This window comes from Aedes albopictus, chromosome 2 (assembly GCF_035046485.1).
Source record: "Aedes albopictus strain Foshan chromosome 2, AalbF5, whole genome shotgun sequence".
In the NCBI taxonomy this organism is placed as follows: domain Eukaryota; kingdom Metazoa; phylum Arthropoda; class Insecta; order Diptera; family Culicidae; genus Aedes; species Aedes albopictus.
This window is the reverse complement of record NC_085137.1, coordinates 447111446-447133250: the sequence shown is the minus strand read 5'-3', so window position 1 is coordinate 447133250 and position 21805 is coordinate 447111446. Positions and strand designations below refer to the sequence as shown.

Genomic DNA, 21805 nt, shown 5'->3' with positions numbered 1-21805 from the left:
CCATCCCCAGCGATTTTATACGTGCCACTTGTCAGCTCGTTCCGAAGCGTATTTGTTTCGCATAAACAAATTTGAAAATTCCCTGAATCTCAGCAAGCACTTGTACACACTGCTGCAGTCGACAGTTTCATGTTTACCGTTGGATTGCATCCTGTTGCATCCCGTGAGTGCTGGTGCTGCTTGCTGCGTTCGTTGTTGGTTGCTCTGCGTGGCGGCGTCAACCATGAATCCTTCAGCTTCTCAACAACCCGTGCACAGTGGAAACGACAACGCCGACGATGATGACACAGCGTCGAGAGCGAAAATTGAGCTGCTGGACGAAATTGCATCGAAAAAAGTGCCATCGATCGGCTTTCCCAATCACGATTGCAAAACGGGGCACAACATAGACCTTCTGCGGGCGTTCGTTCCGGGGGAGTCGTTTGCGAAAAGGCATGTCGATTTGTTGTTCACAGCTTTGAATCGTTGAAGTGGAAGTAAATTAACAAACTACTCTGTCACTTACAGAATATCCCGATGGTTTCGTCGCATGTGCTACCTGGACCAATCCAGCGCTCTCAGCCGCGAAGTGTTCCGGAGCGATACTGCTAGGAAGCGGGAAATATCCCGTCACATTAGTTTCTACTCGGGCACGATTCATCCGTTCAGCTATCTGAGGTAATCAAGTGCAAATGAGCACCACGTGTTTCCATATTAGTGGAGGCGCATGGTTGTTAGCACTTTCATGGAGAGAACACATTCAAACCAAATGTAAATATTACCTACAGATTTATAATTAATCGCTTCTCTAAGAGGTTTGGTTGCTTTTCTGTAGGATTCAAGTAACTATGCATCCTCCTAAGGGCATAGCGTCCCAACTGGGACAAAGGCTGCATCTCAGCTCAGCTAAAGAGCGGCGCTAAAATGAGCATAACAGTCGAATAAGTACTACTGTCAGATGACTTTATAGCTTACACCAGACATGTATAGAATAGAAAACTATTTCGTCATACGCGCTAGATCCCATCATATCAGACGGAAAAGAGCCAATAATTACAAATATTCCGACGTACCTTTGTCAATAGCTCACCAGATTGAAGCAAAAAGATGTAGACTATTATTAACCAGCCCTTGTGCTTCACTGGAAATCGAATGATTACGCAAAATTTCACGTTTTAATTTCACGCTACTTTACGATTTGATGGTTTTTCTGGTTTTGCGTACGACGAAGGCAACCTCACTAAAATAGCAGCTAGTCGAATTGTTCTTCATCACCGTTAAATTTTCATTTCGCCAGATTCAATAAGTCTTATTCAATCAACCTTTAATTCACACCCCATAAAACGCTGGGGCACTTTAAAGTTGGATTTCATTGCTGCAGAATGCATGAAAAGCTGTTCAATTAAATAAATAAATTTCTTTATTGCACTATGATGGCGATTTATGATCTGGTGGACAACAATATTGACGGAAATATTTTGGTCGTTAATCTAAATCTACATCCACCTCAATTTCAAAACTTTCTGCTCAAAAGTACTATGAACACCTACGTTCAAATCATAAATTTCGTCCTGTGTACCATAGTATCACGTAAAAGGTGTGCCGGGAACAGGTTGTGTCCGAAATAGACGTGCACTAGACGGAAACATAGTTCGAGGCAAAATTATTCAATCTTATTATTTTGAGGAAATTGTAGTTCTTCCTCAATTGTTTTTACATGATATGGAAGCTAATTGGATAATTCTCGCTGAGGAGACCGGCCCACTACTTACACCTTGCCTTCAAAAAATGTTCAGGGCGGCGATTTTCTGAAAGTCCTCGTTAAAAAAGTAAGGAAAATGCATTTGGTTACTCAAATTGATGGACCCCCCGTTAGTTAGTGCCACAACAACCCCTCGATTCTGGTCAAATGTTGACTCATTTAAACCGTTATAACTCAAAAGTTTCTCCAAAAACCGCCTCAAAACGAATTGTTGTTGAAAAGAGGAAAGATAGAGCTACTATTTACAATTATAAAAAGCTGGGTCGGCCATATTGATTTTGGCCGCCATCTTGGATTTTTTTACCAAAACATTATTTTTCGACATGATTGCAACCACCGATTTTCAAAATTTTTGCATCAATTGAAAGCTGAGACATCTATATATATAAAAATGAGTTTGAAATCCCTTTGAGGCAACAAAACTCACGAGCGGCTGATCCGATCAGCATGACTCTTTCATGGTTAGATTCGTATTCATGGTGACTGTGTTTATATGTACAAAAAGTTATGAAAATCATTTAGAAAAGTAAGAAAATTGATATATTACTGATTTTTCATGAGCTGGGAAGGAAATCAACACGATCGAAATGAAACCAATCTAGAGTGCGGTGATATTTTGAGCTCAACAGTTGTCAAACCACCACAACCGGGCAAGACAAAGTTTGCCGGGCCAGCTAGTTTATACATAACATTTTCAAAAAATTAGAGATGTCTTTTTCTTCTTTCAAAAGTTATGTTTCGTTTTATAAATCATACCACTTTTGCGCACTGGGCCCGGTGCCAGGCGTTTTCATAAATGCAGCGTTATTTCGCAGTGTTTACGTACAGGAATTTGAAATCTGAACCCACTCATGGAAAGCTGGAGGTTTAAGCTTTTCAAAACACTGAAAAAGTAATAAAAGCAATGCCCGCTCCTATTTACCCGAATTTCACGGCAGGTGCCTTTGCATGCAGGCGTAAACCTGGATGCTGTTGAATGTCGTTGCCGGTGCGCATGGAAATGTATGGGGAAAACGTGGCTTAATTTACACAACTGCAGATAACTTTTGATAGGAAAAAAAGACATCTCTATTTTTGTTATATGTTATGTATAAATGTCTCAGCTTTCTATTGATGCAACAATTTTGAAAATCGGTAGTTGCCATCATGGTGAAAACAATGTTTTGGTATAAAAATCCAAGATGGCGGCCAAAATCAATATGGCCGACTCAACTTTTTATAATTGTAAATATTAGCTTTACCTTTACTCTTTTCAACAACAATTCGGTTTGAGGTGGTGTTGAGAAGCTTTCGAGTTAAAACGGTTTAAATAAACCACTATTTGACCAAAATCAACCCTCAAAAGCCCTAGACGAACCACTTTTTTTCAATCGGCTACTACTCAAAGACCATACAATCAATAAATTTGAAACCAATTTTAAATTGAATGCGGTTAGGGGCTGTCCATAAACCACGTGGTCATTTTTTTGGGACTTCTCATGATTAATGATGATTAATCCACCTAAAAGTGCGATAGGAATACACTTTTCCCAAAAATAAAGATAGAGTATTGGAGTCTTCTACAAAGTTGCAGAAAAGGGTATTATTGGAAAGTTTGCCGAACAAACTATTACCTTATTTGCTCAACTTTAAGAGTTATGTGTCATTGTTTGTGGACGACCCCCTGTAAAATGTTTTCGGATATAACTTTTTCTATGGATTTTTAGGATTTTTCGAGTGTTCTACAAAGTTGTTCTTTGTGATGGAATACACCTCATTCTGCTTTTTTCTTCGTACTGGATTAACGCTCCAAGTGGAACAGCGACTGCATCTCAACTGAAATCCTAAAAAGCCATTCTGAAGTATGCTTGGAGAAATTCCTATGATTTTTGCAGAAATTACTGCTGGAATACCTCACTCAATTACAGTCACTACTTACTTACTACTTTCGGTCCTGGGCACCCACTAGATCCGGCTTATTTTTCTTTTTTCTCATTTATTCTCTTCTTTAATCCTGAGAAACAGAGGAATAGAAGTGAGAGCATGTTCCATCTCTTCCATGATTCTCGTTCTCTTGTTTGTTCCAGAAGAACGAGTAAAAAAGGATCATCTGGCCACGCTAGTGGTTACAACTGTGATTCTTAAAAAAAAAACTCGTTTTGATTCCCTCGGGGATTTACATGACGATTATTTCGAAAATATTCTTACAAATTTTCCAGCTGGGAAGCAACTAGAAATTCCTTTAGGAATTATTGCTGAGATTTCTCCAGAAGTGATGCTGGAAATATTCCTGGAGAAATTCTAGTTAGAGTTTCTGCTGGTAGGCACTCTTAGAAAAAAAAATCTTAAGAAATCCATGAAGAAATCTATAAATGAATCGCAAGCATAATTTCTATAGAATACCTTGGAGAAATAGAAAAAGAAATCACTCACACGTGCTTTTCCCTCTTTCTAAATTTTGGTTAAAAATAAAAACTAACTAACTAACCTTGGAGAAATCTCTGGGGGAGTCCTTGAAGGTATGTATAAAAATATGTTTAAAACTCCTTAGGAAAATTGCAAGAGGAATGTCTTCAGAAAAACCTGATGCATTTCTCTAAGCGATTCCTGCGGCGATTGCTGGAGAAATAGCTTCAAGGGTTCCTTCAGGAATTTCTCCGGGATACATTCAGATTTTGCTCTCAAAAATTCTACAAGAATGTCCGCTGGGATTCCTGCAGAAATTCTCATTGCGACATTTGAAGAGATTTCTCCATGGACTCTCCCAGAAATTCCTCCTGTGCTTCTTTCAGAGGTGTTGACCAAGAATTCCTCCAGCAATTGCTCTTGAAAATCTTCCATAAATTTCTGCAAGAATTGAGCGGGGGAAAAAATATACTTTCGAGTAAATGAGATTTGAGTAAATAAAGTTTTCCATTATTTTTTCCTCCCATGCAAAATTAATAAGGTTTCAAAATGGACCCAATTTTCTCCGATTCATTGTAATTCATCGTAAAAATAATCTGGAAAAAGTTCCTAAAAGCTTAAAATTATAAGAATTTTTTGATATGCTCAGCTCGATCGACAAAATGGTCACTTACACCCCTTTGCACCTGGACTCTTCAATTCTTCTTGCATTACCAATAGGAATTTCTTGCTGGGACTCCTCCAGTCATTACTGCTGTAATTTATTCATAGATTTTTCCAGAAATAAGTAATTCCTTTTGGGAATCCTCTTGAGAATATATTATAAGCTACTGCTGGAATTGCTCCAGGACTTCTACTGGGGTTTTTCTAAACATTTCAGGTATGTACCCTCCTGATTTTTTTTCTGGGATTCCAATGCAATAACTGCAGAGAATCCTCCAGTAATTTCTGCAGGACTTTAAAGAGCAATATTTATATTTATTGGAGATATTCCATGGAAATCTCAGCAAGAATTCACTAAGAAATTCCAGAAAGTATTTTTGGAATCCCTGATGTTTACTGAATGTATTGCAAGAGGAATTCCTAGAGGTATCCTTGGAGAAGAATTTCGAGGAGAAATACCAGCAGTCATCCCTACACAAATTGCTGGAGAAATCTTTTGAGATATCTTCTTAGAATTGCTGAATAATTTCTGTCATTAATGGCTTGAGGAATCCCAGCAAGATTTCCAAGAGGTTTCCCACCTCGAATTCCTCGAGAAATCTGAATCAATTTCGACTTAATTTCTCAAAGGAATCTGAAGGAGACTTCCAACAAGAAAACGAAGAGAAATTCCTGAAACAATCCCTAGATACATTCTTAGAAGAAGCGCAAGAGAAACTCTGAAGGATGTTACAGAAGGGAAGTTACAGTAGTAGTTGGTGGATGAATCCAATCAATAATAATTCAATAAATCCCAACAAGAATGTCTAGAGGTAAAGCCTGTATCCGCAATAATCGGGACACAGAAATATGGATGTAATTCTGCAATAGATACATTAAAATTGCTCAAATTTTGCCTGATAATATCTTAAGATGTGTTCATTTCACCTGCAAAATTTCATGTGAATCGGTGAAGTACCTTTTGTTGCAGCAATGAAACAGTAGAATGCGAGCAATTGAATTTTGTACAGCCCCTTGTTTAGCTAGTCAGCGCTGTAACTTTTGAATTTGATAAAGAAAATGACTGAAATTTTGAACGCAAACCTCTCAATCTACTTTACTTACATAGGCAAAATATCCAAAAAATCGATGCACTATCAACAATTTTATAGTCGAAACATATATTGGGGCTGACCGTGATTTTAGCCCTTCAGACAACAATTAGTGAGCACCTTTTATTGTTTCGATTGTATTGTTGAAAGTACTGCACCAATAATCATAAAAATTTGCAGGCATATTATACACATAATCAACTACCTTCTGTGAAAATTTCATGAAAATTGACAGAGATATTCAAAAGTTATGAATGGGCAAACATCGCACATAAAAAACATGAATCATTTTCACTAACACTATCCCCTATCAACACCAGTAACTTTCAATCCAATTGATAAAAGTTGATGAAATTTTGCAAGAAAGTGTCTCTATAACTTTCATAACTGCTTACGAAGTTTCATAATTATCCTCACAGTTCTTTGAATTGTAGCGGAAAAGAACCATCTAGTATGCGAATGAAAACTGGTGATGATTGTACAAAATCTTAAAAACATCGTCTGTTTGTTTCTCATCCACAGTTAAAAGTAATGCATCGATTTTTATGAAATTTTGCACAAATAATAAACATACATCAAAGAGTTTTCAGTTAATTTTTGGCCAATTTTTATTGACTCAGTACAGAGTTACTGCCGTACTTTTGTGTCCCGATTATTGCGGATACAGGCTTTAATCCCAGAAGAAGTCTTTGATGAATTCCAAGAGGTATTACTAGAAGAACAACTTGAGGAATTCGTGGTTTTAACCAAGCAGGCATTTTGGGGAAAGTTGAAGTGAAATTTGTAGAGGAATGTTTTGAAAAAAAAACCCCTGTAAAACTCACAAAAGGAACTTTTGTAGAAATTCCTGTGGACTGGGCATTTTAGAGTTTTTTTTTCGTAAATGAGGTCCTGAAGGAATTCTTAGAGAAATGCTCAGAAAAACGCAAAGAGAAATTTTTGGAGGAATCCAAGAAAAAGTGTTTTGAGAAATTCTCTTGAAACTCCTCCATAAATTGATAATGGAATTTCTCTCGAAATTCTTGCTGAGATTGCCCCAGAGGTTTCTCCAAAGATACCTTTACATTTGCTGCATGTAATTCTTCCAAGGGTTCCTATAGGAATTCCATTTGTGGTTTCTCCAGAGATTCTTCAAGGATACCTTTAGGAATTTCCCTAGCAACATCACCTGAAATTCTGGCTAGGATTCCTTCAGACATTTCCACTATTTTTTTCAGGAATTCTTGCTGGAATTTCTCAAACAATATCAGCTGAGATTTCTTCAGTAATTGCTCTTAGGAGTGCACCAAGAATTCTTGGTACATTACCAGCAGGAATTGGTTGAGGAATTCCAACAAGACTTCCTGGTGCATTCTTTAGGAAATTATTGAATTAATGCCAAAAAAAGTTTCTGAAGAAATTTCAAGTGGATTTTCGGCATGAACTACTGGATAAATACTAAGAAAATTTACTTTAGGGATCCTCGTATGAACTACTGAAAGAATCACAGCAGGAAAATAAACAAAAATGTCAAGAAAAATCAAAGCATTTTTTTTGTACGTGGGAATCTAAGCTGTAATTGCATGAGAGTTTACAGTAATAATTTTTAGAGGAGTATTATAATCATTAAAAATAAAAAAATAAAGAGAATTTCACCAAAAACTCCATAGAGTCTTTTTAAATTTTTTGGGTTGAGATGCAGGCGCTGTACCACTTGGAGCGTTAATCCAGTACGAAGAAAAAAGCAGAATGAGGTGTATTCCACTGAGGTGTGCGGACTCAACTATTTTGGTCATTCAATTTGAGCACGTACGTTTTCTTCCAGTGCTTCCCGTTGTTGAGTTGCTTATCTCTATGGAGATTTATTTCAAAGTGCACGCATAAACTACTCCACACAAAGATTAAACAGATGAATAACAGCGAAAGTTACAATCAATCGTATATATTCAGCTGTTTTGGTCCGTTACAGGCTTGGAAGAATAATTTGCAAATATTGGGCAAGTTTTACACATAATTTTCAAATAACTAAACGTTAGAAAACATTTTCGTATCTGATGGCAAAGTTTGTGTGTCATTCAACGTTTCATTTGTTTTAGAGTGACTAAGTAAACCGAACTTGTATCCAGGCACACTGTGATCATTTTGGAGGTTTGGCAGCAGCCTGGCTGCTGTCAAATTTTAGTCCGCAATCCTCAGTTTCAGTTGAGATGCAGTCGCTGTACCACTTGGAGCGTTAATCCAGTACGAAGAAAAAAGCAGAATGAGGTGTATTCCATCACAAAGAACAACTTTGTAGAACACTCGAAAAATCCTAAAAATCCATAGAAAAAGTTATATCCGAAAACATATTACAAGGGGTCGTCCACAAACAATGATACATAACTCTTAAAGTTGAGCAAATAAGGTAATAGTTTGTTCGGCAAACTTTCCAATAATACCCTTTTCTGCAACTTTGTAGAAGACTCCAATACTCTATCTTTATTTTTGGGAAAAGTGTATTCCTATCGCACTTTTAGGTGGATTAATCATCTAGGTGAAAATTTTAAAATAAAGAATTAAGTATATAGGGGAAATTACCTATTCTCGGCCGTTTTGTTCACTTCGTCTTGGGGGGTTTTTTGAACCCTATTGAACTCAGAGCTGGCCTCAAATCCTTCCCAATTAAGCTGAATGATATGGCCAAGTTTCAGGCAATTTGGTTGACAAAAACCCCCCATGACGAAGAGAACAAACCTGCCGATAATACCTAATGTCACCCTAGAACAAACTCTTCTAAGACATCATACCTCTAAATTCAATATTTGAAGCCGCAAAAAAGGATTATGAATGCGAACCTTAGTAAACAGTATGTAGCCGGTTCCTCCGGAGATTATGTCCGGAAACCTGAACGTCCGGAACTGGTTCCGTAGCGGTGGCATGCCCATAGCACAGAGCGATCATTTTATGGCCAAATAAATTTTACAATACAAATTTCAGAATGATAATATGTGTGATATTCAATAAAATTGCCGAAAAACACCCCCGTGGCAAGGCATTTCTCAATACCCAGAAAGGGGGGAGGGGTCAGGGGGGATGCCACACCCAGATATTGGAAGACCAACTAACCGGATTCAATTTAAAATTGGTTTCAAATTTTTTGATTGTATGGTCTTTGAGTAAAAAAAAAAAAAAAAAAAGGGCTTTTGAGGGTCAAGGGGTCTGTTGTGGCTCTAACTAACGGGGGGCCCATTAATTTGAGCATACAAATGCATTTTCCTTACTTTTTTAACGAGGACTTTCAGAAAATCGTATGTGGTACAAGATTTAAGTTCGCTTCCTGGAGGAATGCTAAAAAGAATCTTGGGAGGAATCCAAAGATCATTCCCGAAGAGAACCCTTAGAAGAATTCTGAAAGAAATTTAAATAATAAATCCAGAAGAAATCCCGGAAGAAAATTAAAAAAAAATACAAAAGAAATCCTTGAAACAATCTTGGTAGAAATATCGTAAGGATTCCTTACTGAATCCCTGAAAAAAAAAATCGGAAGAAATCCATCAAATATTCCCGAAAGAACCTTATAGAATACAAGACGAATCTCATGATATGAATCATGAATGAATCCATGATGGAAGCCCATGAGAAATTCCAAAAAAGAATCCCAGGATAAACTACTCCTCGAGTTGTCCGGACTACTACTGCACATCGTTCTAGATTTTTCAGAAAAGATTTCCAGAATCCGTCCTCTTTCCCAACTGCTCCGTGATTGCGCTCATCATTATCACGACTAAGCCAGTCCAGCATTTTAACGCTATCGAGCCACTTCGTCCTCCTTGGTCAGAAACTCGGCAAATACTCCAGCACCCATCTGCACCAGAACTCGTCCATGGTGTTCCTAGCAACTGACCAGCTGTCTCTGAGACTGATCACTGATCAACTGTTGGCTGCTTGATACCAGTGGAAGACTGTTAACGATACCTTCTGCTTCCACCATTATGGCTTCAAATAGCTCGTTTCTCAGATAATCCGGACTGTCGGATTTGCTGTTATTGCCACTGCGATGGTTGATAAACGTAGTCGCACAATTCTCGTTGATAATTCTCTGCATCTGCTCTGATAACTACCGACACTGGCTCCAACAAAATTGGTGAATACTTCCTGCGAAACTCCTCGCTGATTAACGAAACGCCTGAGCCCGATGTAGATTTACCCATAGGTGCGGCGATAGGAAACTAGTAGGCTCTTCCATTCCTACTGAGTTCTTATAGGAGTGACGTCATGTTTACAAATATGGAATATGACGTCACTTCCATAAGAACGCCGTAGGAATGAAAAAAAGCCGACTAGTTTCCTTTCGTCGTACCTTAGGTGATCCACATCGGCTTGAGCCATGACCTGAACGCCATTATGCAAGATTTCATTAACAGATTGTGCGCTAATTCCAGATGAAAAGTCTGAACTGTGAGGCACGTGAACAAACATATCCATTGCTTCACAATAGTGCAATCGACTTTCACTTGACAGAAACCCATGTAGACCACCTCAACGTACGTAAACGAACTAATGAAGGGAGTAAGACGTACCGTTTTCAGCTGTCTTATCATCGGTGGAACTGGAGCTACTTTCCTAATCGTTCAGTACTAACGGCTACGACACACGTTTAGTACTACATACTGTTGGCCTTCTCGGAATGTAAAACCGTTGTCTCTACTTGTTGCACCCTATCTTACTGTTGGAGTGAAGGATTCGCTGGTGGAAGCTGAATGCTTCGTTTCGTATGAAATCCATAGAGCTTGTTCGATTCTGCCGCCAACTCGTAGAGCTCCTTTTTCGCCAAGGATTTGTGAAAGCGCACGAATTGAACAGCTTTTCACCACGCTTCGTCCTGTAAAATTCAGGTTTTCCCACAGAACATTCGGATTCACTATAATTAAGGTTTGAACTAATTGATAGCTGAAGCGAAACTGAACGCTCTTTCCAATCTATATTCCAACGAAACCTTTTACATTAGATAGGATAGCGTTATGTGATTGTCTCTTTCTATTCAGATCTGTCAATTGACGGGACATATAATGTCCAACAGCTGAACTTCTTCCAGATACACCTGTGCTTGAGCTTTCCGCCAAAGTGTTTCTTCTGCTTTCGCGCACCTACTCTGGCTGAGTATTTTGTGCGATCTAGTCTCACTTGGCAAGTGCTTCCATACTGCCACCGCTCGGTGAACATATATTGTTGCCCGTAGCCAGTCTGTTTCAGTTTGACAATCGTTGTACATCTTCCTCTTCCTCTACCGATGGGTATACGGTAACAAGGCCAATTTCCTCAGCTGTCCTATTTGCATCCGCAGAATCTCCTGATCGTTTGGTAGGCCACTGACTTTCCGGAACTTGTAGGAACAGGAAAGGATTTCTACAATACGGAACGACACAAACTGATGATACCGACAACTATCGGAGCACAGCCAAGCAAGAACTGTTGCTGAATCTGACACAGGGAATGCTTCTGAATATTAATGGCAGGGATCGCGCAGATGTTCTGTATTATGGGTAGTATGCAGATTGCAAGAAATTTCTTGGCCTATCTCGATGCGTGGAAATTCAGGGAGATTTCATTCAGCAATGCGAATTTACTGAATATCAGCAATTATTTTTCAAATTGCTGAACCATCCAGCAATTTTGACAGTTGATCAGCAACGTTGTGCTGAATTGCAGCAAAAATTTTGCTGAAATTCAGCAATTTATTTTGCTGATTTTTTTTGTGCTGGAAGCGTTTCAAAAAAATTGGTGTGTAGTACGGAGCTGAAACGAAACGTCAAATCAAATAGGGCTTGCTATGTTAAATTTCTTGACCATTCTGGTCCCGGAAAAATAATTCACTGAACGAAAATTCCTTGAGCGATCCCGTTTGAAGTGCATACCTCGCATTAGATGGAAAGGCAGCCTGTAATTCCAATCATGGAATAGAAGCGATTCTACTGTGGACTGACTAAGGGAGTCAGTACATAGTCATTCAAAGGTGCCCACACACGCACAGGCTGATTTTTTGCATCCTTTAACGCATGGACCTCGATATCGCTGAAATGCTACGGACAGAAATCCTTGAAGTAACAGCGCGGAATGTACACTTCTTTGATCTGTTGATATTGTTCGATTCACCTTCGTCCAAGACTAACGAAGGTGATCAGCAATAGGCTCGTCCCAGTTTGAACTTGTCCGCCAAATCCCCTGCATCAGAATCTTTCCTTGAACGACGAAGTGTGCGGTGAAACCTAAGGGATCGTAGAGCCATAGAGAAACAGACTCCACGCTCTCAACAATCTCCATCAATGGGGCACGTTCGGTGTAGTACTAGATTTGTAGTAATGAGCTGAATTTTAGTATGGTGAGAAGGTCAATTCTTCGTTTCTGCAATAAAATGATGCTAAAAGCGTGGATATTATGATTCCTTGCCTAATTTGATGATGTTTGAGCAAAACTTTGGATAACTATGTTGTTTATGTTGCAAGAAATGGAGAAAACAACAACACTGTTGCCCAAAGTTTTGCTCAAACAGCATCAAATTAGGCATAATACCCACGCTTTTAGCATCATTTTATTGCAGAAGCGGAGAATTGACTTTCTCACCATACTAAAATTCAGCTCATTACTACAAATCTAGTACTTCACCGATCTGTCCATTCCTGTTGATAAAATGTGAAGGCGTCTTCCGACGGAATCCATGTTACGCCCACAACCCGTTCGTATGTATGTATGTATTTGTCTACTGGCATTGGATTACTATTGATGTGCTGGTTTCTTCTAGTCGATTTAGTACTTCCTTCTCGTTAGACAGTATCTTTTCAAACTGGGAACTTGCTACTGCGTGGATATCTTGACGGTACCGCACCGAGGAAGTCATCAACGTAGTGGTTCTCGGTCACTGTTTCCATAGGACAGATTTGTGAAGTACTAGATTTGTAGTAATGAGCTGAATTTTAGTATGGTGAGAAGGCATATTCTCCGTTTCTGCAATGAAATGGTTCAAAAAGCGTGGGTATTATGATTTCTTGCCTAATTAAATGCTGTTTGAGCAAAAGTTTGAGTAACCGTGTTGTTGTTTTCTCCATTTCTTGCAACATAAACAACAAAGTTATCCAAAGTTTTGCTCAAACAGCATTAAATTAGACAAAGAATCACAATACCCACGCTTTTTGAACCATTTCTTTGCAGAAACAGAGAATTGACCTTCTCACCATACAAAAATTCAGCTCATTACTTCAATTCTAGTACTACACCGAACGTGCCCCATTGACTGCCCTGCAGGGATACTGTTCACTGTAGTGAGAAATATGTCAGTTTTCAACAAACTGTGTTGGTGACACCGATCATCGCCACGTTAACCACTTAGACTTGCATCTTTTCCTCCGGACTTCTTCTCAAAAGAAAGCACTGAAACCATCGATCTTCATTGTTTTTTTTTTCAATGATTGTTTGCAGGTTCTGGTGGGAATGCGTAATGATAGTTACCTTTGCAACCGCCTTCATATTCATCCCCTATGACGTAATATTCCTGTTTCGCCCGGAAGATTATCATCCCCTAACGTGGTTCCACCAGGTTGTTCTCACTTTTGGTAACCAAACATTTTTACTTTTTTTAACAGCTTCCTGATCAGATTTAAACTCCCATTTCAGACGCCATTTGCCTCATCGACATCTGCTTCAGCATTCGAACCGGATTCTACGATCGGGATCGTCAACACGTGGAACTGGATCCCTGCAAGATTGCCAACCAATATGCATTGCTGTGGTTCTGGATCGATTTGATAAGTTCGGCACCGGATCCGCTGTTCACGCGTTTCATCGTATCGAAGAAAGCGCTGCAGTATTCGTTTTTCGATTGCCTTCGGGAGCACAATTTCCGTTTTGGGTGTTTCTGGGACTTTTGGAACGTTTTGTCGATGTTGAAGATTTTTCGGCTGAAGACTTTTCTCCGATATATTGGAAATGTTTATCGGAGATTTGGACTTCGTCGGAACATCATGAAGTTTACTACTATTGCTGCGGTTCTGGTACTTTGCATGCATTGGGCAACGTGTGTGATGTTCCTGGTTGCGAGATTCCGACAGGGAACCGATCCTGATTTGGTGGACAAGAACTCGTGGATCAGTCAAGCGGATATTTGGAGCAAGCAACCTTGTAAGACGGTTTAGGGGGGAAAGGAGGTTGATCATCGTTCAATTGTTTTGTCGATTTTAGTCCACCAGTACATTGAGTGCTTTTTTCGAACATTGTACACGATGGGATTAGTAACGCATTCCATGGATCAGTTCATGACCGATGACGACATCTTGGTGTCCTTGATGTTCAGTATTTTCGGTTATTTGATGAAAATTTACGTATTGGCAGAGTTGTTGATCTTTATTAGGATCATGTTTTCCAGCACTAGCATGGTAGGTGTGGAAGTAGATTTTTCTTTTGGAGTCTAAGAAACAATTTAGGAATTAAATCATTTACTTTTCCTGTTATACAGTATTACGAACACCGTCACGAGCTTCAAGACTACATCCGCTCGGAACAATTACCTTCGGAGTTGGAAGATCGAATTCTCTGTTTCCATGATCATCGCATTTCCAACCGCTACAGTCGCAAAAGCCAGATCGACGTTTGCTCCGGTAAACAGTTCCATCTGGGAATACGAGAAGAAATCTGCGGCAATATAGTGAATGGAGTTTCCCTATTTCGTGACACGATGACACCGGAAATGGTACGGTGGTTATTGAATAACTTACAATACCAGCTGTATCTGAAAGACGACATTCTGGTGAAGGCTTCCGACGGTAGCGACGGGGCCAAAATGATAATGGTTATCCAGGGAACTGTGGCCGTTTACACACCCAACTGGAGAGAGGTACTGCATCTGGAGGACGGTGAACACTTTGGAGAGTACCAGTTGGTACTGGGAAGTTCACTGATGGTAAGGCTGCCTGATGAGCGGTACATGCATATCACTGTTTCCATGCTCAGCTTTTCAAATTGAAAAGTGACATATTTGGAAATAGCTATCTGTTTAATGTGGTTTCAACAAAACTTACTTAAAATACATCCACTTACTAATGCAATGTAAATTCCACAGAAATACTCCAACATTGTGGCTGTTGAAACTAGCGAAGTGTACCTGCTGAGTAAGTAGCCTCTCCATCCTATTTATAGTCGATACAATCGAGCCAAATTGCCACCCATCAATCATTTTGAACTTTCTCCTCTCGCCGCAGCCAAAGCAGCTTACGTGGAAATGCTGTTGCAATATCCGGCTTTGGAAGCAACCATCACACCGCTGGCCCAGGAGCGGTACGAAACTTTGGCGGCCCTCGAGCGCGAAGTGGTACTCGAAACTATCCAAGAAGCGGAAACCATTAGGCGGACAAAGTTTTTCGGTTAGAGTTGAATTGGGTTTTGATTGGCGATGCAGCTAGGAATGGGACGATTGGGAAGAATTTGATGCACAATATAATATCTACATTTTGATCATTTTATATTTTACAGAGAGCGTTTCTCGATACGATATGTCAATAACAATTATATAATACTTGGAATTCGTTACCCAATAGGAGGCAATCAGTGAAGTACTAGATTGAAAGTAGTGAGCTGGATTTTTGTATGGCGAGATGATCAATTCTCCATTTCTGCAATGAAATGGTGCAAACAGCGTGGGTTATATGATTTATTGACTAATTTGATGCTGTTTGAGCAAAAGTTTGGATAACTGTGTTGTTAAAGTTGCAGGAAAAAATAATACAACAACACAGTTATTCAAACTTTTGCTCAAATAGCATCAAATTAGCCAATAAATCATATAACCTACGCTGTTTGCACCATTTCATTGCAGAAATGGAGAATTGATCATCTCACCATACAAAAATCCAGCTCACTACTTTCAATCTAGTACTTCACTGATTGCCTCCTATTAGAACAAAATATGGTATCAGCAGGGGTATTAGAATGAAGAAGTTGAATTTAATTCTTTTTGTTCTTGTCGTCATCATGCCTGACATGCTTAGGGTTACATACTTGGATGCATCCATGGGTCAACGTTGCATAGGAAAATGTAAATTTAGTCACAGATGCTCTTTGAGTTCCAAACAATAGGACAGATCGGTGTAGTACTAGATTTGTAGTAATGAGCTGAATTTTAGTATGGTGAGAAGGCCAATTCTCCGTTTCCTCAATGAAATTGTTCAAAAAGCGTGGGTATTATGATTCCTTGCCTAATTTGATGCTGTTTGAGCAAAACTTTAGCAACAGTGTTGTTGTTTTCTCCATTTCTTGCAACATAAACAACATAGTTATCCAAAGTTTTGCTCAAATAGCATCAAATTAGGCAAGGAATCATAATACCCACGCTTTTTGCACCATTTCATTGCAGAAACAGAGAATTGACCTTCTCACCATACTGAAATTCAGCACATTACTACAAATCTAGTACTACACCGAACGTGCCCCATTGGAATGAAACTAAGACGGTTGAGAAATTCGTGTACTTAGGCTAACTGGCGAGTGGCGACCGCCGACAACGACACCAGTGGAGAAGTTCGGAAACACATTATGGAAGGAAATCGAGCCAACTTTGGACTCCGTAGAAATCTACGATCGGACAAAGTTCGCCGTCACACGAAGTTAACCATCTACAAAACACTGATTAGATCGGTAGTTCTATATGGGCAAGAAGCATGAACTCCACGTGCAGAGGATCAACGCGCCCTTGGAGTTTTCGAACGGAAGGTGTTGCGTACCATCTACGGCGGAGTGCAGATGGAAGACGGGACTTGGAGAAGGCGAATGAACCACGAGCTGCATCAGCTGCTGAGAGAACAAACAAACGTCCACCACACCGCGGGTCACGTCGTCAAGATGTCGGATAACAACCCGACTAGAATGGTTCTCGAGAGTTATTCGACAGGTACAAGAAGACGTGGTGCGCAGCGAGCTAGATGGGTGGATCAAGTGGAGGACGATTTACGGATTCTTCGCAGAGTGCGGAACTGGAGACGCACAGCCTTGGACCGTATCGAATGTAGACGCCTTCTAAGTACAGCAGAGGACACCCAGACCTTAGTCTGACCGGTAAGGTAAGTATGTTTGACAGAGTAAGGTTTAAGGCGGAGGACTTTTCTCTTCCATGTGGGTGGCAGGTCGGTGCATCAAGGTGGGGGATGTAGAAGTTAAATGACTCATACTCCTGGACTAGATTTTCTTCCGCCTTGTTCGAAGTTGCACAATTCTACATGGTGTGACGAGATTTGAAATCCCCCACACTGTGAAGAATGGTACTTTCTCCGTTCGCCTTTTGGTCTCCACACAAGACATCCATCCATAGGCAATTATTGATCGAACAACAGTTGTGTAATTGCATTTGATATACTTGGGTTTTAGACTAAAAGTTGTAGGTACGAAAGTTCTCCGGCTATAGCAGCTTTCTTGATTCGGATTTCAATGTGAGGTGTCCAGGGAAGCTTGGAATCCAGAATAACTCCAACGTACTTTACCTGTTCAGTAAGAGCGATTTCAGAAACAAAGAGACGAAACGATCGAACGCCATTACCGTGCCATGCCCTAATGCTCTTTTCTTCAAACAGCTCAAACAGCTCCGTAAAATCGAATTTACAATGTTTCTTCATTTTTCAAACGCTATATTATTGCTTATTGTATGTATTATATACTAGCTGTCCCGCAACTTCATCTGTATGGGAGCCCCCCTTTCCAGAGATGGGAGCAGTCTCACAACGAGCTAAGAACCTTCCCCGGACTCAAAAGTACCCACATACCAAACTTCACGCCGATCGGTTCAGTAGTTTCCGAATCCATAAGGATCAGATAGACAGACATGTTGATTCACACGAAGAGGCACGTTGGCCAGATGAACATCACGGATGTGATGATCCACAATGCGTTCTAAGCATTTCAGAAGAAAAGAGGTCAAACTGATAGGTCTGAAGCTCTTTGCTTCTTCATACGACGCACGACCCACTTTCGGAATAAACTTAACAGTAATATCCTGCCAAGGTTTGGGAATATACCCTGTTGCAAAACTGCAAACAAGTATTTTTTTCAATACTTTTTTGAAATAATCAAACCCCTTCTGAAGCAAAATGGGATAAATTTCATCTGCGCCTGGAGATTAGTAAGGATCAAAACTACCGCTTAATCGATTCTATAGTTATGTACAATACTCCGCGCCGAAGCTAGAGAATCATAACTACAAGAAAAGACATCAGGTTCATCCGAAGATGTAATATCCACAAATCCGGGGAAGTGTGTGCTGAATAAGCATTCCAGAACTTCCTCATCAGAGGAAATGAAATCGCCATTTGGTAAACGCAATTCGTTCACTCGGAAATCCTTGGATGTCGTAAGGGTTTTGTTTAACCGACTGATTTCTCACACAAACTGGAAATATTTGTACAAAGGTTTTTCCAGCCGGATCATTCAGCAGACCGAAGAGCTTTCTGGTAGGTCTTACGAGCTGTCCTGAAAACCTTCGATCCAGTCGAACGTCGTCTGTTGCAACTCTTTCTATATGGTTTCCCGAGCTTGGGTAGATCAGAGTTCTACTACAGACAAACAAACGAATCACTTGGAACACGTTGCGATTAAAACCATCGCACAGTGGGAAAAAATAGGTATAAAACGCGAATAAATTCAATATCTCTGCTCGGAGTGGATGGATTCGAATGAATTTTTGACACAAACTGCAAAAATCTCTACAGTTTCAGATAAGGAGGGTGTCACTCACCGCACGATGCTGGAAATCAGTGAATTTAGCTCGTTTTACCCCACTATCTCTATCATACACCTTTTTGAGAAAATCCTCATCGATTCCCGACTGGCGCGCAAAATAAATGACTTATTTAACTCGTATTTGTGTAAAAACTTCCATAGTATCGGCAATTTAACATAGGGTTGGTCCTGCTCTAATTGACTGCGTTCCATTCCGAGCGAAGATACATGTAAAATTTCAAAGAAATAGGGGATATCGGGGTTATTTGAAGATATTTCAATTTTTAAAGCCGTGCGGTGAGCCAAATCAGTTTCATTCGATACTACGGAAGTTTTTACACACTCACGACTTAAAAAAAAAAACATTTATTTTGCACTTCAGAAATTTTCGAAAAAGGTGAAAAAGGGAGAGAGTGGGGTAAAACGGGCTAAATACATTGACTTCTAGCATCGTGCGGCGAATGACACGTTCCTTATCTGAAACTATAGAGAATTTTGCAGATTGTGTCAAAAATTCATTAAAATCCATTCACTCCGAGCAGAGATATTGGATTTATTCGCGTTTTATACCTATTTTTTCCCATTGTGCATCGTCACAAAAGCGGGTGGACTTGACAATCAAAGAACATTTTTGGAAAAGTGGGCAGGACTATTATGCATGAATACGGATTCCCGGATAAACTGAGGCGAGGATGGATCGAGTGATGTAATTCGAGTTTCAGGGACACTCTCGAGTCCCTTTGAATTTCGCAGAGGGTTACGGCAAGGTGATGGTCTTTCGTTCAAGAGCGGGGATTAATACGAGTGGTACGATTTTCGATTTTCACGAAGTCCGTTCAGCTGCTTGATTACACTGATGATATTGATATTATTGCTCGTAAATTTGAGACGATGGCGGAAACGTACATCCGACTAAAGAGTGAAGTCAGGCGAATCGGATTAGTCATTAATGTGTCGAAGACAAAGTACATGATGGCAAAGGGCTCCAGGGAGGAATCACCGCGCCCGCCACCCCGAATTTATATCGACGGTGATGAAATCGAGGCGGTTGAAGAATTCGTGTACTTGGGCTCACTGGTGACCGCCGACAACGACACCAGCAGAGAAATTCAGAGGCGCATTGTGGCAGGGCATCGTGCTTACTTTAGACTCCGCAGAACCCTTAACACGAAGTTAACTATTTACAAAACGCTGATTAGACCGGTCGTCCTCTATGGGCACGAAACATGGACCGTACGTGCAGAGGACCAACGCGCCCTTGGAGTTTTCGAACGGAAGGTGTTGCGTACCATCTTCGGCGGAGAAGGCGAATGAACCACGAGCTGCATCAGCTGCTAAGAGAACCAACCATCGTCCATACCGCGAAAATCGGGAGGCTACGGTGGGCGGGTCATCGTCACGTCATCAGGACTAAAATCCGATCTGTTTAAAAGCACAGGTCGCACGGCAGAAGTTTCACGCATTCGATGTATTCGTTCAATACATGGCCTACTTGCCTAATTTCACCTTCTATAAAATTTTCACACTTGTTTGCTACCTAGCGAATTCTATCATATCTATCATTTCATTATCCACTTTGATCTCTACTCCCTTATACTATGAGTAGAAAGAGACCGATATAGCCACAAAATCATCAAGTTATTAATAGAATACGGTCGATAAATCAGCATAATATACTAGGTACTTAACTGTGGCGCTCATAATGGCGTAATATAACTTTCTTTCAATTCTATGAAAGAAAATCTATAAAATTATATTCATGATGTGATTTAATAATTTATAAAAAAGCAAAACAAAACTTTATCCAAGAATCGACTCACCACTCACCAAACTCGCAATCAGCTTCTACGTCATTCTTCACAATCTGGAGTTCCTTTCCGAAATGTCTCAATGGCTTTCGCCCTTCTTTCCCGCCACCCGCTGGAAGTCGTCCATCTTCGTCGTGGCAATCGGCGACCCAATGAAGGCCAAATGATCGATGATGGTCGTCTCCTCGCCCGACTGATTGTCCTTCACGAACAGCTGAATGTTCTGCACGTTCTGGAACTTGACAAAGCGCAACTGGATCGGAGCGCCGGATTCCAGATCCTTCTGCTCCACCACCAGATCCTGCACCGAGACGTGCGATTCGGCCATATCGAAATCCATCGTCCGCGGCTGGTTGATGAACAGCCGGACATTCTTCGGTCCGTGCGTTGGCGGCGCCTTGATTTTGATCGAGTGGATTTTCACCACCTGGTTGAACGTGATCGAAATGATCAGCTGTTCGTCGCAGTCCGATGCCAAGTGGCCACCGCTTGCGCTCAGCGCGTTCGTCATCGGGTGTTCATCCGATTCGTTCAGACATTCGCACTGGTTCTTCTGGATGAATGTTGCAAGGTCCAACTGCGGGTAAATGATAAGATGCGAAATTAAAAAAGAGTTCAATGTATTTTAACTGAGGTCAGTTGCAGTTGTAAAAATGGCGCATTCTATTCCATCATAAAAGAAGTAACTGTTCTATCATCTTACCAAACCATGACCATAGTCCTCTCCGGATTCGTCAACACTGGACACGTAATGTTTCTGAATCTTCGCCTCCAGTCCATTGATGTCAGCTCCCTGCATTCGGTCGATTTTCGTCTGCAATGAATACCCGTATAAGAAATGCGAAGAATATGAAAGGATGCGTAAAAACCCCAATAATAACGAACTCACCCTCGCTCGGTAGAAGATAAAAGTTGGCATGGCCGAAACTCCCTGCGATGAGGCCGTCTCCGAGCATTTGTCCACGTCCACTTTTAGGAAAACTGCCTTCGGATATTTGGCCGGAAGCTGCTCGAACAGAGGAGCAATGTTACGGCATGGTCCGCACCTGAAAATATAAAGTTGACTCATTCCACTCTCTAATCAACGGACAAAGAAAGCACCCAGGTACAAACACTCACCAAGTTGCGGTAAAATCCACCACGACCAACTTTCCTCCGGCAGCTGCCAGTTCGGCTTGGAAGTGAGCCTCGTCGTTGATTGCTTTCACGGCCATCGTTTCACGTTTGGGGGCCAGATGCAGAACCTTCCGCTGAGTGTTGACAGTCGAACTTTACCTTCCTGCTAGTTGGATTTCGCTGCAAAATCGGACGACAATCGGCGGAACACACAAAATTTCCTCCCGTACGACGAGGATGACGAGAATTTTTTGAGCCGTTCAGCGAAGAACTGTCAAAACGCGCTGTCAAAA

At 40.6% G+C, this 21805-nt stretch overlaps 2 protein-coding genes across 2 annotated transcripts; one reads left to right on the top strand and one right to left on the bottom strand.

Annotated features, from left to right (window-relative positions):
* Nucleotides 1-116: 116 nt before the first annotated feature.
* On the top strand, nucleotides 117-15380 carry LOC109410055 (potassium/sodium hyperpolarization-activated cyclic nucleotide-gated channel 2). The gene is made up of 8 exons (XM_062849165.1): nucleotides 117-432; nucleotides 508-657; nucleotides 13312-13445; nucleotides 13507-14010; nucleotides 14071-14264; nucleotides 14345-14788; nucleotides 14948-14996; nucleotides 15087-15380. The coding sequence occupies exons 1-8, from the start codon at nucleotides 224-226 to the stop codon at nucleotides 15251-15253; spliced, it is 1851 nt and encodes a 616-aa protein (XP_062705149.1). The 5' UTR covers nucleotides 117-223; the 3' UTR covers nucleotides 15254-15380.
* A 4959-nt stretch (nucleotides 15381-20339) lies between these two features.
* On the bottom strand, nucleotides 20340-21805 carry LOC115265342 (thioredoxin-like protein 1). The gene is made up of 4 exons (XM_029869977.2): nucleotides 21516-21805; nucleotides 21286-21442; nucleotides 21100-21210; nucleotides 20340-20973 (listed from the first exon to the last, which is right to left on the bottom strand). Exons 1-4 carry the CDS (start codon nucleotides 21608-21610, stop codon nucleotides 20476-20478), a joined length of 861 nt encoding a protein of 286 aa, XP_029725837.1. The 5' UTR covers nucleotides 21611-21805; the 3' UTR covers nucleotides 20340-20475.

Excerpts from the sequence above, each read along its gene's own strand:
- LOC109410055 (XM_062849165.1), top strand. The coding sequence starts at position 224 with ATGAATCCTTCAGCTTCTCAACAACCCGTGCACAGTGGAAACGACAAC. Across the intron at positions 433-507 it reads GGGGAGTCGTTTGCGAAAAG|AATATCCCGATGGTTTCGTC; the intron begins GCATGTCGATTT and ends TGTCACTTACAG. Across the intron at positions 14,265-14,344 it reads TGTTTTCCAGCACTAGCATG|TATTACGAACACCGTCACGA; the intron begins GTAGGTGTGGAA and ends CCTGTTATACAG.
- LOC115265342 (XM_029869977.2), bottom strand. The coding sequence starts at position 21,610 with ATGGCCGTGAAAGCAATCAACGACGAGGCTCACTTCCAAGCCGAACTG. Across the intron at positions 21,211-21,285 it reads TTATCTTCTACCGAGCGAGG|ACGAAAATCGACCGAATGCA; the intron begins GTGAGTTCGTTA and ends TATTCATTGCAG. Across the intron at positions 20,974-21,099 it reads AGGACTATGGTCATGGTTTG|TTGGACCTTGCAACATTCAT; the intron begins GTAAGATGATAG and ends ATTTACCCGCAG.